The sequence below is a fragment of the Myotis daubentonii genome, chromosome 8, assembly GCF_963259705.1.
Source record: "Myotis daubentonii chromosome 8, mMyoDau2.1, whole genome shotgun sequence".
Taxonomy (NCBI): Eukaryota; Metazoa; Chordata; class Mammalia; order Chiroptera; family Vespertilionidae; genus Myotis; species Myotis daubentonii.
Genome location: NC_081847.1, coordinates 36,262,223 through 36,278,646, shown reverse-complemented (window position 1 = coordinate 36,278,646; position 16,424 = coordinate 36,262,223). Strand labels below are relative to the sequence as shown.

The window sequence follows — 16,424 nt, the reverse complement described above, 5'->3', positions numbered from 1 at the left end:
TTCTCCCCAAAGCAGTATCCCAGGCGTTCCTCTTCCCAGGTCCGTCCAAAGATATGCTGCACTTAGCTTCTCACAGACTCAAATAATTTCTAAGAATGAAATTTCAGACAACAGCTTGGGACATTTTAAGCGACAGGCCCCAATAATCCAGGACAAAGGTTGCTACCTACTCACTGTTGACCTTAAAAGTAAAAGTTATTTTACCTGGCTGGGTATCTCAGTTGGTTAGAGCATATCCCGAAATGCCAAGGTTGCAGATTCAATCCCTTCTCTGGGACATCAAACGAGTGGTACAACGAACCAATGTATCTCTCCCTTCTGTCTCCAAAGTCAGTAATTTTTTTAAAGTTATTTTATCAGCAAAAATGAGTTTATTTGGGAACAGCAGTGTTGCAAATCAGGGCAAGCAAACTATAACAAAAGCCATAGAATGAAGGAAAGGAGCCGTATTTTATGGAGAAAAAGGGATTTGGGATAGGTTTTGAACAAAGGTCCATTGGAGAAAAGTGATTTCAGGGAGGTGACAGTCTCATTGGCAGAGTTGCTAGGGTAGTTGATTTCTTGTAGGAGATGCAATGAACATCTTTTCCTGTTGGGGCCTGTAATTGACAACTCTTCCTGTAGTTGCCATGGAGTGTTAGAGCTTCCCTTTCTGGCCTCTGGACTCCCATTTTAGTGGTTTCCTTTTATTTTCAAATCACCAAGCTCACTGCCTGCTTCCTGGCTGACACTGATGTGTGAGTGAGGAAGGAGTCCTGAACCCCTGCTTTTTACTTGGAGCCCCAACTAAAGGTTGTCAGGGTTAATGTCTGGGGACCAATGGTCAGTATTTATTTAGCTTGTCAGTGGGAGAAACTCCTCCCAGTCCCCTGCACCTCTGGAAATCCCTGGAAAAAAGGGAGGAGTGGGCACAAGTGGCACCTTTGTTTGGAAGTCTCCTAAGGCATAGCCTTCTGGTTGTAGGGACCCATGGCATCGCCCAGTCACAAGCAGCCATCCCAGGTTTGTCAGCAGATCCCCCCAGGACAGACAAACCAGTGAGATTGTATATGGAGTTGTACCTTCCTTGTTTTTCTCGGGGGCGGGGGCTAGGGGGAGCTCCTTAGAAGGGGAAAGACTGAATGGTAGTTCCTGAATGTTTCCTTTCTGTCTGGTGGTCTGCATTCCCTGGATGTGGAGGCATCTTCGGGTGTTCTCAGGTTTAAAGGTAGGGGGCAGCACTGTCTCCAGCTGACCTGGAGAAACGCTTAAGAGGAGTATAGTTTTAGGGCCCGGATGATCGGGTTTCCCCCCAGACCACGGAAATGGTGCGCGCGCAGCCTGCCGTACTTTCGATGTAAAACGGACTCCTCAAAGGGAAAAGGATCTTTCTGGTCCTTTAAAGAAACAGCCACACACTTTCAATCGGCCTGCACGAACTATTTGGATTTTAGCCCAGCCCAAGCCACGTGCCCTTGAAGTCCCGCCTGCTAAAAGCTACGCCCCAACCTCAGTAGCCGCGCCCGCGCCCGCGCCCAGTCCTAAGAAGCCACATCTTACCAGAGATCACCAGCCCTTCAGGGACCCCAGGGTCGAGGGGGAGTTCCTACCTGGAAGCCCCGCCCGGCTGGAGCCGGGAGCGGCGCTCAGCAGTTGGGAGTGAGCACTCGGCAGGAACAGGAGCTGCGGAAGAAGCGGCACATGCAGGAGGCGCACGGGTCACAGCAGGGGGGCGCCGGCTGTTTGCAGCTGTCGCGGGTGGCTACGCAGGGATCGGGCGGCGGGGGCCGGATCCGCGTCACCTTCTTAATCGAAGCCTTTCTCTGCTGGGAAATGCCGGGGCTGTCCAATCGCCCACTCCCGCCCCACCCGACCTCACCTCTGCCTGGGAATCTTTGGGCTATGGAGGCCACGGACCCGACATCCCCACCCACTGCCCACCACCTGCTCGACTCACCCCAGGGGGCCCCGGCCTGCTCCCTAATCATGTCCCGCCGCCTCCATCCTCAGCAAAACGGACATGGCCCAGCCTGGCCCTCTTCGCTCCCTCAGGGACCCCACTCAACTCCACCGTTTTTAACTTCCCCTTCTCCCTTTCTGTCCTCTCAGTTCTGCCTTCACAATAAATCCTGACTCTACCCACTTCTTCACCTCTGCTGCCCTGGGCCAGGCCACTGTGTTCTGTGCTGCCCTGGGTCCCTTACAGTCCATCCTCCAGTGCTCCAAAGAAACCTCTCCGAAAACCTATGATGGCATCCCACTCTGGTTTAAAGCCCCCAATGGTTTTTCCTTGCACTTGCAATAAAACATAAACTTTACTTTGACCCTGAGGCCCTGTGTGCGCCCACCCCTCCCCTTAACGCCTTCACCACACTGCCCCACTGGCCTTCCTTCTGTGCACCAAACGAAACAGTGTTACTAACGCAGTGTATTTGAGCTGGATACTCCCTTTCCTGTATCTAGTGCAACTGAAAAACTGAATTTTCAAATTTTATCCAATTTATCCCTGGCTCATGTGGCTCAGTGGGCTGGGCGTTGTCCTATGCACTGAAAAGTTGCCCCTTCTATTCCTGGTTGGGCACATGCCTGGGTTTTGGCTCCATCAGATGGTGAGGTAGCCAATCTCACATGAATGTTTCTCTCTTTTGCTCTCCCTCTAAAAAAAATCAATAAAGATCTTCAAAATTTTTCATTTAATTTAAAACTGAAGTAGTGTAAAAATTTTTTGATAAACACTTTATTGTTTTTTAGGATTACATTGACTTTGTTAAAAATTAACATCTGAATTAAGATGTGGCCCAGCCAGTGTGGCTCAGTAACCACTGAGCACTGAACTGTAAACCAGGAGGTCACGGTTGGAGTCCCAGTCAGGGCACATGCCCAGGTTGTGGGCTCCATCCCTAGTAGGGGTCATGTAGGAGGCAGCTGATTGATGATTCTCTCTCATCATTGATGTTTCTATCTCTCTTCCTCTCCCTTCCTCTCTGAAATCAAAAAGAAAAGAAAATCATAATATTTTGGACATATTGGGTTAAATACAATATTAAAGTTAATTACATGTGTTTCTTTTTACTTTTAAAAAATGTGGCTGCCAGAACCGGTTTGGCTCAGTGGATAGAGCGTTGGCCTGCGGACTGAGGGGTCCCAGGTTCGATTCCGGTCAAGGGCATGTACCTTGGTTGCGGGCACATCCCCAGTCCGGGGCCTGCAGGAGGCAGCTGACCGATGTTTCTCTCTCATTGATGTTTCTAACTCTCTAGCCCTCTCCCTTCCTCTCTGTAAAAAATCAATAAAATATATTTTTTTAAAAATGCGGCTGTTATAACATTTAAAATTATATATGTGGTTCCCATTGTATTTCTACTGGGTGTTGCTGCTTGAGATGACTGAATTTTTCAGTCTGATACTTAAATGCTTCCTTGCAGAGGTTTTCCTTTCTATCTCATTACCATGCTTTAATTCCTTCAGTGTTTATCATATTAAGAATTTATTTCACCTATTTATTGGTTTACTTGCTGTTTGCCTGCTTTCCTCACAAGAATGTAAACTCTCTGAAAGCAGGGATATATCTCCTTGTTCACTTCCATATTCCTGGTACCTAGCATATAGATATATTTGTCAATTATATACTCTTATCTGTCAATCATTTGATTTGCTTGTTCACTTTACCTAAGGCCCAGAGAGGAGCAGGAATGTTCTCAAGATCAGACAGACAGTGCCGGCTCCTACCTCCTAAAGCCTAGTCCAGGGTTCCCTGGTCTGGTTACAGATGATCTGATAAAATGAGGCACACTAAGGAATAATGTGTGCATCTCAACAATGCCTTACTCCAGTGTTTCCCAAAGTGTGGGAATCTCTATCATAGTGATATGATTTTAAATGGTGCATGAATATTAAATGATGCTGAATCCCAGTGAGAAAGGATTGTTTATTTTTTATCTTGTTCAACTTGAAAGGCTCAATATGGTCTGGTGCCAATATGTCGTTAATGCCTCCCCAATACTTTCTTTTTTTTTTTTAAATATATTTTATTGATTTTTTACAGAGAGAGAGGGAGAGAGATAGAGAGTTAGAAACATCGATGAGAGAGAAACATCGATCAGCTGCCTCCTGCACATCTCCTACTGGGGATGTGCCTGCAACCCAGGTACATGCCCTTGACCGGAATCGAACCTGGGACCTTTCAGTCCGCAGGCCGATGCTCTATCCACTGAGCCAAACCGGTTTCGGCACCCCAATACTTTCTAATCTTCCTTTTAACACAGAGAACAAGCTTCAGATTTAGAGCCTTTGGCAGGCAATACCATTTAGCTAGAATCCACCAATGGTGTTTTATTTTCATTTTCTTATTATTATTTTTAAATATATTTTTATTAATTTCAGAGAGGAAGGGAGAAGAAGAGACTGCAACATCAATAATGAGAGAATCATCGACTGGCTGCCTCCTGCACATCTCAAGCCTGAAACCCAGGCATGTGCCCTGACCGGGAATTCAACCATGACTTCCTGGTTCATAGGTCAATGCTCAACCACTGAACCATGCTGGCCGGGCTCATTTTACTTATTTTTATAGTTACCTTCTACTTATGACAAAGGATACGAGTTTTCTATCACAGTAATATAACATTTTAATTTTAAACGTATTTAATACATAGATGAAACTCAGATGTGGCAAAAGTTGTGGAAATGGTTCTGAAATGACTGAGGTTTAGGAAACTTTGCATTCATCCAAAAGAATAAGTGATGATAAAGTTTCAGGCAGGGGGCTAGCTAGTATAGGAAGATGCTTTTCACATATATGTTTTTTTACTCAGTGAACCTCAGCTCCTGGGGCTTCTGTGAAGGTCTGGTTCAGGACTCAAGGGCAGGAAGCCTTTAGGTAGCTGTCAGCTACTTTTTTTCATGTAGGTCTGAAAAATCGTTTAGTTCCCAGCCAGAGCTTGGGGGTCCTCCCCTTTTAAGTCCAGTCCCACCCCCACAGTGAGAACTCCCAGGCCTACCTTGGAAGCTCTCTTCTTTTCTGCCTCTTTTCTGCTGATCTTTTTGGACTTTTTGTTTAGCCCTTTAAAGAGAGAAGAGAGCAAAGACAGATGTTTCTGGGGCCCTGAGCTGCAGTGAAGTGGGAAGTGCTGAGGGGGCTCCAGGAAGTCCCAAGGTGGGGGAGAGGATGAGAGGTTGGCTGGATGAATCACATCTTGGTACTTAGGCCATCAGGTTCTTTTTTTGGCCATCAAGTTCTTGTTAGCCTGGCTGCTGACCTGGAGCCAGGGACTGAGAGCAAAGTGTCTTCTGAGGGAAGGCAAAGGGGAAATTCCAGAAGGCCCTGTAAAATGGACTCAGTGTCTTATACATGGATGGACCTGGGTTTCCTATAGTCCTATTTTCCATTTCTCAGAGCTTTGGAGTCAGGCAGACCTGATTTAAATCCAGTCTTTGCAATATAGCATCTGTGTAGTCTTAGCCAACCTACTTATCCTTCTTAAGACTCAGTTTTCTCATCTGCAAACAGGGTACTGTAATACCTACCTTGCAGGGTTGTCTTGAGGACAAATAAGGTTATGTTTGTAAAGTGGAAAGTCTGGCACATCGAAGGTGATCAATCAGTGTTGATGTACTTCAACCCCTTCCCTTGCCTTACTTCAGCTAGAATATCCTCTTTTGCTAGTGAGAGGCAAGGCAGTAAGGGACATTAGTTTTTATTTTAGGTTCTGAAGTTAAACAACTGGGTTTAAATTCTGGCTCTGCCAATTAAGAACTGTGTGATCTTATGTTAGCTACTTAGCTTTCCTAAGACACAATTTCTTCAACTGTGAAATAGGAGTAAAAATAGTACCTCACCTCACAGCGCCTAGCACACAATAAGTACCAGTATGCTTGTTGTTATTTTCAGATGGAAATAATAATTTAAAACAGATCTCTAGTACCAGCTGTAATGGCCCTGATACATTCCTGAGCAGTCATTCTCAACCCTGGCCTGAAGGACTGATTCATCCCAGACTTGGTTCTATTCTGCAGGATTTCCTCGTTTGTGACCACTGATAGGCGTGCTGTGATTCAATAAGTTTCAGAAATGCTAAGTTAAACTAAGTTCACCAAGTGTCTTAACTCTCCAAGCCTCTAACATGCCAAGCTACATTTTAGGTAGGTTGGTATGCAGGCCTTTCCTAAACCAAATGAGTCAAGGGATGCTTTATTCGTCCAGGATTATTTCATGGGGTGAGCAAGAAGGAGCCTTGACCTATGGCAGTGGATCTTGGTATCAGCCTGGGGAGCATGTTTGGCATCCTGAAGTCCCTTCTCAACGGCCAGAATGCAGAAGCTGGGCCCAAGGCCAGGCTACTTACCCATGACAGAGACAGAAGGGGAATCCAACAGGTTCATGGAGGAGTTGCTCCTCAGGCTTCTGTCATTGTTGGGCTTCTCTTCAGGGGCCAGGTGGCTATAAGCAGTGAGGAAGCACAGGCAGACCAGCAGGGTGGCCAGGAGCAGGCGGGTGACATCCATCTGAGGAGGCCTGAGTGGGACAGGGAAGGCAGTCAGGTCATGTGACAAGAGACTGTGCCCTCCTGCTTTCTTTGTTTCTGTGGGCTGGTGCTCTGACCCGGTTCCACAAGTGTCCCAGGGGAACTGGAGGACCAGCAAGGCTTAAGACAGGGAAGGGGAACGGATAAGGCTCATAAGACTCGATGAGAAAGATGCAGGGATAAACGGCTCCTTCAGACAAGTGTATGTCGTCGCATAAACTATATTCCCACACCCAGAAGGAATGAATGCAGGTGTGGTTTGAGTCAGGAGAATGAACCAATGCACACAGGCTACCTGGATTTGTTGATTTATTGATCTATCACTAGCTGGATTATGATGAAGCAGACGGATCCCAGAGTGGACTTCTTCCCTCGTTTGTGCGGGTTTGTCTCATGAGGGCTTTAACAGCATCTTCATATTCTCTAAATGCAGCATCTCCACCCAGGCCCTCCCTGGGCATGCTCTCTGTGGTCTGGGAAGAAGCTGAGGCTGCTTTTCTAAGGTTCCGTCTGCCCTGCCATAAGGCTCTGTGGGTGAGAAGAGAATGTCTGTTCTTGCTGGTCCCGCCCACTCCTTGACTCCGTACAGCAGCCTAGCCAATGTGCCTATTCCTCCCAGCCTTCAGCTTGGTTGGAGTAAAATTTTCTTTATGTCTGTTATATTCCAGGAGTAGGGGATCCAAACAGTCAGCCCTCACCCTCATTATAAACTCCTTGAAGTCCATCCTCTCCTCCTCTCAGCCCTAATGACATATCTCCTGATTTCTTTAGATCCCTTCGTCATCGGTTATTTGCCTATCATGAACTGGCCACCATTTTTCTTCTCAAAACCTGGTAGAGAGTCAATGAAATGAACACTGGGCTGGGAGTCAGGAGCTTTGAGTTCTTGTCTTGATTTAAGCATTAGTAAGATGCATGACTGGATAAATCCATTCTTTTTTATAGACTCTAAGTTCCTTGTTGATAAAATGAGAGGAGTGGACTAGGTCAGTGGTTTGCATTATTTAGCAGGGGAACTCTTTCTTCAAGTAAACGCTGACTTGCAGAATACTCAAATGTAAAACAGAAAGAGGCAATAAAGAAGTTTCTTAAGCAGCTCACATCTTTGTTGTGTGGTGGGTCAACAAATCTCATGCCCTAAAGCCTAAAACATCTCCTCAGGCCCTCAGGTTCTTACCTCATGCAATTTGATCTCTGAGGTTCTACCTCATATCAGCAATAGTTAAACAAAACAAACCTGTATCAAAAACCTGTATCAAAAACAAACCAGTCCTGGCCAGCTGCTCAGTGTTTAGCCCACAGACTGAAGGGTTGCAGTCAAGGGCATGTACTAGGTTGCATGAACTGGCCCTGGTTGGGGTGTGTACAGGAGATAACCAATTGACGTGTCTCGTATCGGTGCTTCTCTGTCTCTCCCCTTCCCTTCCACCCTCTCTAAAAATCAATGGAGATTTTTCCTTGGGTAAGGATTAACAACAACAACAAAAGGTTCCTTTGCTATATAAGCAACAATAAGTAATAAACTTAAAATACAATTTCTTAGAACCCAAATAACTTAGTGGAACTATAAAACTACACTGAGTCTGGAAAGGGTGAAGTCTCAGTGGAATTAATCTTCTTTGTATTGGGAGAGGGCTAAAAACCAGTATACCCTGCACCAATCCTGGGGAGGATATGTATATTCTAAATGTAATATAGGTCCATAATGCCTGGTTGTATTATAATCCTTGGAGTCAGATTTTTTTTTTAATTCAGAATTTTGTGGATTGTGACAAAACAATATCTATATACTTTATTAAACCCCATTATAAGGGGCCTGGGAGCATCCATGATAAAAATATTGATGCTTCTGTAGCAAAAAGATGTGACTATTCATAACAAACAAAGACTGTGAATTGATTCACATACTCAGGTCAGGTTTGTTGCCAAATGATTTCAGGTAAGGTCATTTTGCTGTCAAATGAATTACCAAAGGAAAATTAAAACCTTACAATTTTCAGCTGAAACCGGTTTGGCTCAGTGGATAGAGCGTCGGCCTGCGGACTGAAAGGTCCCAGGTTCGATTCCGGTCAAGGGCATGTACCTGGGTTGCGGGCACATCTTCAGTAGGAGATGTGCAGGAGGCAGCTGATCGATGTTTCTCTCTCATCGATGTTTCTAACTCTCTATCTCTCTCCCTTCCTCTCTGTAAAAAATCAATAAAATATATTTAAAAAAAAAAAAAACCTTACAATTTTCAGAGTTCAGGGATTTGGAAATTTCAGGTAAAGGATTATGGACCTGTAAAAGCCCTCATTGCTGTTACTACTCAACATGAGACACACACTCCCTGCTATTCATACAGGATAATAATGCTGGCAGCAATGACTACCTGTGTAGTGTTCCTCAAGAATAATTTGTCATTCCCCTCTGTAGTAGTGAGGCAGTTCTTTGATTTGTAGTGTCACTGATGACAAGTCCTTCTCTTAAACTCATCAGCTGCCTTAAGTTACTGCTTAGCACTTAAGATGAATTTCTCTTCAGCATGGTGGATAGAAAGAATCCAGGAAGGGGAGTCAGGTCACCTGGACGTACTTGCCATTTAAGGGGCTGTGTGACCCTGCCTGTCTGGGCCTCTGGTTTCTCATCTGTAAAATGAGACAATAGGACTATAAAACTCAAGTATATATTATGAGGCACAGAGTAGCAACTTAATAAAAAATTACTGAATAGAAGAATCTAAATATATTTCTATTCTAAAACTCTATGAATTCATAATTTCTAATTCTAGCTTCCCAGGCTTTGGGGCAGGTTAGACAGTTGCACCAAGAAAGATTTTGTAAAGGCTACTTGTGAATCCTTAGGAGTTGAGGGGTTTACAAATGCATGAGTGTGACTGAATCTGACTAAACTCTGTAAAAGAGGGTGTGGGAAGTCATGGCTAAATGCAATCAGCTTATGTACCTTAAGAGTCTTGGTGTGTGTCCATACGTGTGTGTAAGAGAACTAATGTGTAAGGGCTCTGACAGAGGGAGTGTGGGAAACAGTGTCCAAATCATCTCTGAGTATGGTGACAGTGTAACAGTATAGAGTGCACACCGAGCACTGCAGATATCCCCTTGGCGATGGCACTGGGATAGTCTGGTATCTTAATCCTTCAGGGTCAAAGCGTTGGTCCCCAAAGCAAAGGAAAAGATGATAATCTCCCAGTGATGGGGATGACTAACCACCCATTGGGACAGAAGTATAGGGAGAGATGGAAACTGAAGAAGAGGTGGAGGAGCAGAGTCTTCTTTGAAGACGGTGAACAATAATAGCTGCTGACCATACTAGATGTTAATGAGGTGCAGCCCTGATATCCTGCCCTGGGCTTTGCTTGGTGGCACAAGTGAGGGGAGCCAGTGTGTCTGGGAAGCTAGCAAGATGGCATTGCAGAGGAGGTGACTGGGCTCAGTTGGCTTCCACCACTGGCTTCCAGTCCTGCCAAGCACCAATGGCCAGGGACTTGGGGACCTGGGTCCACTCATCCCTGTGTAGGAGAAAAGTGGCCAAAGGCAAAGTAATGCTCAAGAAGTGCCCAATGCAGAGGATCAACTCATATAGGCTAGTGGTGATGGAGGCAGACTCTCCCCTCACCAGTTTTTTGAACAACAACAAAAAACTTGGGAAGAAAAGGAAATTATAGCAGGGGGGGATCATAACCTTGATGTTGTTTGCAAAACTTTCTGCCTATGTGCATTTTTTTTGGGGGGGGGGAAGAAGGTCCATTGCTTTCTCTGAATCCATAAGGGAGTCTCTGGTCCCTAAAAAGCTCAGAACCACCCAGCCTCTGGGAGATAAAGTGGAGACCCTTTCTTTGTATATTATGTTCCTGCAACCTGAGTGGGGCTCATCCAGAATCACAGGCATATGAGAGCAGAGATGATCAGGTTTTTTTTTCTGTCCAAGCAATAATTCTATAGTTGGGCAAGTGTGCTTGTTAGAAGGGGCACATCATTCTGTACTAGTGCTGGTTTAGAATATATTAAAGAAATATAACATTGAAGCAAACTGAAGAATATAAACAGTGTGATCCCACTTGTGAACAAATATAAAGACGCTCTCAATGTGTTTATGCTTACACTAGAGACCCGGTACACGAATTCGTGCATGAGGGGTGTGGGGGAGGGGGGTGGTGGGGATCACAGGAGGTTGGCCGGCAGGCCCCGATCTAGTTGTGTAGATGTGCTGAGGTAGCAGCAATCACATTCCACAGACAGAGAGCCCCCAAATGGCCTGAACACCAGCTATGCTCTGAGGTGGAAATACAGCTTTACTTTGCTTGCTGCGCTTGGGCCGCCTCACTCTCCCCGAAAGAGAGGTAGAGACATGCACATTTTCATGTACTTCAGTATTTGAATTTTTTTACAAGCGTGTTATTGCTTTGTAATAAAACATTGAAGAATGATAGAAATAAAATAGTGGATGTCACTTGACATATCATCAAAGGATTTAAAGAAGCTGCAGAGAGAGTTATATTTAATTAGTGACAATGAGGCTAAGGAACTTGCAAGAACTTCCTCCTTTTTTGTACTTCAAATTCAGGGTACAGTTTGCTCTCGTTACCAAAACATAGGACTTTCTCTAAGTGTAACTTCTTTTTACCTGGGGCCCCTTTGTTACCAAAACATAGGACTTTCTCTAAGTGTAACTTCTTTTTACCCGGGGCCTGCCCCTTAATTGTCCTGGAATACTCTCAAAGCCTATTATCCTTATGGTTCATCAGCTACTGTTTCTGATATGCCAAAACCTGGGAGAGGTAACACAATTTTTATAGTGGTTCAGTTTCTCTGCCAAACTAGCTGTACCAAATACTGAGGGTCAGGGCCAGAGGAGAAATATCTCTCACTCATAGTTAACTAGATTTCCTACATCAGATATCCAATGGCTACCTAAGGATCCTACTGCTCCACACGTCTTCCACCCATGTGGGCATCCATGATATGTGCAGCTGGGCTGAGCTTAGGAGGTTCCATTGGGCTACTAGCCCATTTCTTTTTTAAAACATATATTTTATTGATTTTTTACAGAGCGGGAGAGGAATAGAGAGTTAGAAATATCGATGAGAGAAACATCGATCAGCTGCCTCCTGCATACCCCTCATTGGGGATGTGCCTGCAACCAAGGTACATGCCCTTGACTGGAATCGAACCTGGGACCCTTTAGTCTGCAGGCCGACGCTCTATCCACTGAGCCAAACCGGTTAGGGCTTGCCCATTTCTTTCTCCCCCCCACACACACTTATTTATTTGTATTTATTGTTTAAAGTATTAAATATGTCTCCTTTTTCCCCTGAATGCCACCCCCCCCCAGGCCACTCCCACTCCCAAGGGCAGAGCTTGCCCATTTCTTAATGTTCATTCAGGCTTATCAGTGATGACAATTTCTGGGGTAGCATGAGGGTGATAATATGCTTTACCTACTTATTATTGTCCTGGAATAGGCAATCAAGCAACAAATGTTTCTTGAATACCATGGGAAACTTTCCATAATACCCCATTCCAGGGGAGTTAATTATTCCTCCTCCCTAAACTCATTGTATTGTGATGATTTGTTCATTTGCCTGTCTCTTTTAGATTGAGCCTGTGCCATACTTATCTCCATGCCCACCCCCGCCCTCTACCCCCCTGACTCAGTGCCTAGAATTATGTACAGCACAAAATAAGGCCTCAGTAAATGTTTCTCTCAATTGAATCAATTTACTGTATGCTCAGTATAGATGAATAATGGAGTCCCTACCTTTAAATGACCTTTGGTCCAACAGGGAAGACAAATAAATAACTAGCAAAAAAGGAAGGAGACCAGTGCGAGAGCTGAGGTACAGCTAAATAAATGCCTTGGGTAGACAGGAGCAAGGGGGGGGGGGTGGTGAAACAGTACAGTGTCTTGGAGGATATTATGACTTATTCTTGAGCAAGGACCTCTCTAATCTCTTCAGCCTCCTTCCAATTTTGGGCTACAGCTCCTGAGGTATACCCACCCTCACCTCTGTGCTCTTGTCGGGTCCTCCTTCTCTCACATGGTTCTGTGCAGCAGCCAGGGGTGCCTTTCCTCTCCATTCTATGCTACCTTTCCCCTTTGGCAGTCTCCTTAACCTTCTTGCCCTGGAGGGTGGCTTCCTTTTAGAGCCATCAGGCCAGGGTAGCCAGATGAGCATAGCCAAGGGCAATGACTGAGATTTCCATCCCATTTTAATCAGTTATGTTGGCTGGAGCTTCTCTTAAGAAGCCAAACTCCATATTGGAAAAATCTTTAGGTCCTACACGTCCAAATTAGGGGTGTGGCCTGGGGTAGTGGGAAATAGTGGGTGGCCTGAATCAGGGGTACAGGTGCCAAATTCTTGATCCTCCCTCCAGATATAATTCTAGGCATTTAATTACCTCTCTCCCAATAAAACAGGGAGACCAATTTCCTCCTCATGCCTATCTCCTAGGATGTAAGTTATAGGCAGGCTACCTAATTTGCAGGGGGCTCCATGCAAAAGAAAAACATGGAACCACATGTTTAAAAATTCAGAATTTCAAGAAGGCTCCAGGAGAGCAATAAAGTAGGCATGAGGCCCTCAAAGTGTGGGGTCTGTGCAACTTGCTCAAGTTGCACTCTCATGAAGTCAGCCCTGATTTCCAGATTGAGAAAGTTGACACTGATGATGTAACATGGTGGCTATGAAGAAGTTTGTGGATTGTGGGAAACATTAAATTGCACTTAATGTAATTAGTGTCAAGCAGTAAGTTATGTAATAATGAGACTACTTATAGACAACACTTGTAGCTGTCTAATTAGTGCCCTAGGCATCAGACACCTCAGTGGAGCAGGGGCCAAAGAATGGACCTGGGTTCTAGACCTAGCCTTCCAGCAATTCATTGTGTGACTTCCAGCAAGTTACTTTCTCTCTATGTGCATTTTGTTGTTGTTGCTGCTGTTGTTAATCCTCACCTGAGGATATTTTTCCCATTGATTTTTAGAGAGAGTGGAAGGGAGTGGGAGAGACCAAGATAGAAAAACATCGATGTGAGAGAGAGACATCAATTGGTTGCCTCCCACACACGCCCCAACTGGGGCTGGACATTGAGCCTGCAACCAAGACATGTGCCCTTGACCAGGAATCAAACCTGCGAGCCTTCAGTCCACAGGCCAACGCTCTAACCACTGAGTAAACTGGTGAAGGTTCTATGTGCATCTTTTTCTTTACCTATGTGAGAAAGGATTTGGATTAGATGTTTAAGTTCTCCTCCCACTGTGACTTGCTATAATTTTAAGTGAGCAGCATCTTCTTTAGAGAGGTTGCAAGACATCCTTTTGAATATTCCTTTTGATGGCAAGAATTGCCCTCTGAGAATAAATCTAATTTCTGAAAATAGTGATTTGTAGATAAATCTGGTAAAAATAATAACATGTGGCTTAAGTCATGGGATTTCACAATTTAAAAATGATTCTAATTTTTAGCTGACACAACCAGATTGAGATAGCCAGTTGAGTATTTTCCCTCAAAGTTGTAACCTTCACAGGTCATAAATTCATCCTAATGCTGCAAGTTGCTTAAAATATCTTTACTATTCTAGACATGCCTTCAGAGGCAATTTAAACGTCACATAAGAGCCCAGCCGTGTGGCTCAGTGGTTGAATGTCAACCTATGAACCAGGAAGTCATGGTTTGGTTCCCCGTAGGGCACATGCCTGGGTTGCAGGCTCGATACCCAGTGTGGGGCATGAAGGATTCTCTCATCATTGATGTTTCTATCTCTTTTTCCCTCTCCCTTCCTCTCTGAAATCAATAAGAAAACATTAGCAGAAAAAAAGTCACATAAGAAAAAGTGCCATGTAACTTAATAATCACAACTTTTATCTTGGGATGGCAACCTGTTTCAATTGAGGATCAGATATGCACCCAAAAAGTAATCAAGAGCCTCAAAGAGATAAATATCAATTGAAATTAATCTTCTTTTTAATTTTTAAAATTATATTGATTTTAGAGAGAGAGGAAAGGGGAGGGAGAGAGAGAAACATCAATCTGTTGTTCTACTTATTCATGCATTCATTGGTTAATTCCTATGTGCCCTGACCTGAGATCAAACCCACAACTTAGTTGTATTGGGAGAATGCTCCAACCAACTGAGCCACCTGGCCGAGACTAGTCTTCTTTATAAAAAAATTATAAGCTTGCTAGATTTTAGAATTTATGAGAAGAAAATAAAAAAGTCAGAAAGGGAAAATGGAGAGGATAAAAAGGAAGGAAAAGACAAAGAAATTGAAGAAGAATTATGGAGACTGGAGCTATGTGGTAAAAGAACTTCAACTTGAAGCAAATCCTATCTAATAATAGACAAAGATTGAAATTAACCGTACCTCCGCTATGCTTCCCATTGGGTAATCAGCAAGATATGCAAATTAACCGCCAACAAAGATGGCGGCCGACAGCCACGCAGCTGAAGCGAGCAGGAGGCTTGCTTGCTCCAGTGATGGAGGAAGCCAAGGTTCCCTGCCTGCTGCGGCCTGGCTCTGAGCTCCAAAAGCAACAATGTTTCAATTATAGAAGGTAAATAAATCCCAGAATAAAAAAAAGAAGAAGAAAAGGAGAGGCTGGGAGCTTCAGTCGCCCACAGGCTTGGCCAGCCTGAAAACCCTCAGCCCCTCATCCAGACTGGCCAGGCACCCCAGTGGGGACCCCCACCCTAAAGGGTGTGCAGGCAGCCTAAAAACAGCCATCAGCCCCTCATCCAGGCTGGCCAGGCACCCCAGTGGGGACCCCCACCTTGATCCGGGACACCCTTCAGGGCAAACCAGCCAGCCCCCACCCGTGCACCAGGCCTCTATCCTATATAGTAAAAGGGTAATATGCAAACTGACCTAACAGCAGAAAGACTGGTAATGACTGGCCAGTATGACACACACTGATCACCAGGGGGCAGACGCTCAATGCAGGAGCTGCCCTCTGGTGGTCAGTGAGCTCCCACATGGGGGAGCTCTGCTCAGCCACAAGCCAGGCTAATGGCTGCCAGTACAGCGGTAGTGGTGGGAGCCTCTCCTGCCTCCTCAGCAGCACTAAGGATGTATGACTGCAGCTTAGGCCTGCTCCCCGCTGGCAAGTGGACATCCCCCGAGGGCTTCTGGGCTGCCAGAGGGATGTCTGACTGCCAGCTTAGGCTCAATCACCCAGGGAGCAGGCCTAAACCAGCAGGTGGTCATCCCCGAGGGGTCCCAGACTGCGAGAGGGCATAGGCCGGGCTGAGGGACCCCCCCCGCCCCACCCTGAGTGCACAAATTTTTGTGCACCGGTCCTCTAGTATGGTAATAAATCAGGATGATTCTGGGTGGAGGTGATATGAAATGTTCTATGTTTAAAAATATTCTTCAATATTAAAAAAGGGAAATGAAAATAAAAAGGCAAATTGTACTCTGGCCTGGTCTCTGTATCTCAAGCATGTCAAACTTGTGGCCCACAACAAATATTTTTGTGGCCCAGCCAATATAACAGTATGTAAGAAATATTTTAATAAAAATTTAGTAACTTAATTTTTACAATATCTTATTATACATAATTATTAATAATGAACTACAACATTTGCTAATGACTGATTAATCATGTCCCTTATGTGCCTTACGCTCAGGCGCACTATTTCTCTCCACTAATACTAGCAGCGAATATTTTAGCAGCCGATTGCCACACCGTTAGTCTTGTACTGACTTGTTTGGTGTGTGCAATAGGAAATATTTCGCTTTTGGAGAACAAGAAAAATAGGTTTATTTGTGTTACACTTATTAATTTGTGTAGTTATTCAGTGTCTGGTAAGTTAATGTTTGAGAAAAAATATTAATTTTTATTAAAATATTCTATTACTTTATGTTAACGATTACTAATTTATTTCAGCCCTTTGTATTCAGCATGTTTCTATCAAAATATAC

General features: G+C 44.6%; 1 protein-coding gene across 6 annotated transcripts in view; it reads right to left on the bottom strand.

Moving 5' to 3' along the window:
• Positions 1–340: 340 nt before the first annotated feature.
• Positions 341–16,424, bottom strand: part of ASIP (agouti signaling protein) — a 95,495-nt gene continuing 79,411 nt past the window's right edge. For 4 of the 6 annotated variants that reach the window (XM_059705952.1, XM_059705958.1, XM_059705953.1 and 1 more), the window contains 4 exons: positions 6,324–6,493; positions 4,980–5,041; positions 1,590–1,805; positions 342–1,376 (listed from right to left, as the gene is read on the bottom strand). In XM_059705952.1, the coding sequence (XP_059561935.1) occupies positions 1,626–1,805; positions 4,980–5,041; positions 6,324–6,493 (412 nt within the window). In that variant the 3' untranslated portion in view covers positions 342–1,376; positions 1,590–1,625. Of the gene's footprint in view, positions 1,377–1,589; positions 1,806–4,979; positions 5,042–6,323; positions 6,494–16,424 lie in introns of all 6 variants that reach the window. The other 2 variants (XM_059705954.1, XM_059705955.1) reach the window with 2 other exon arrangements.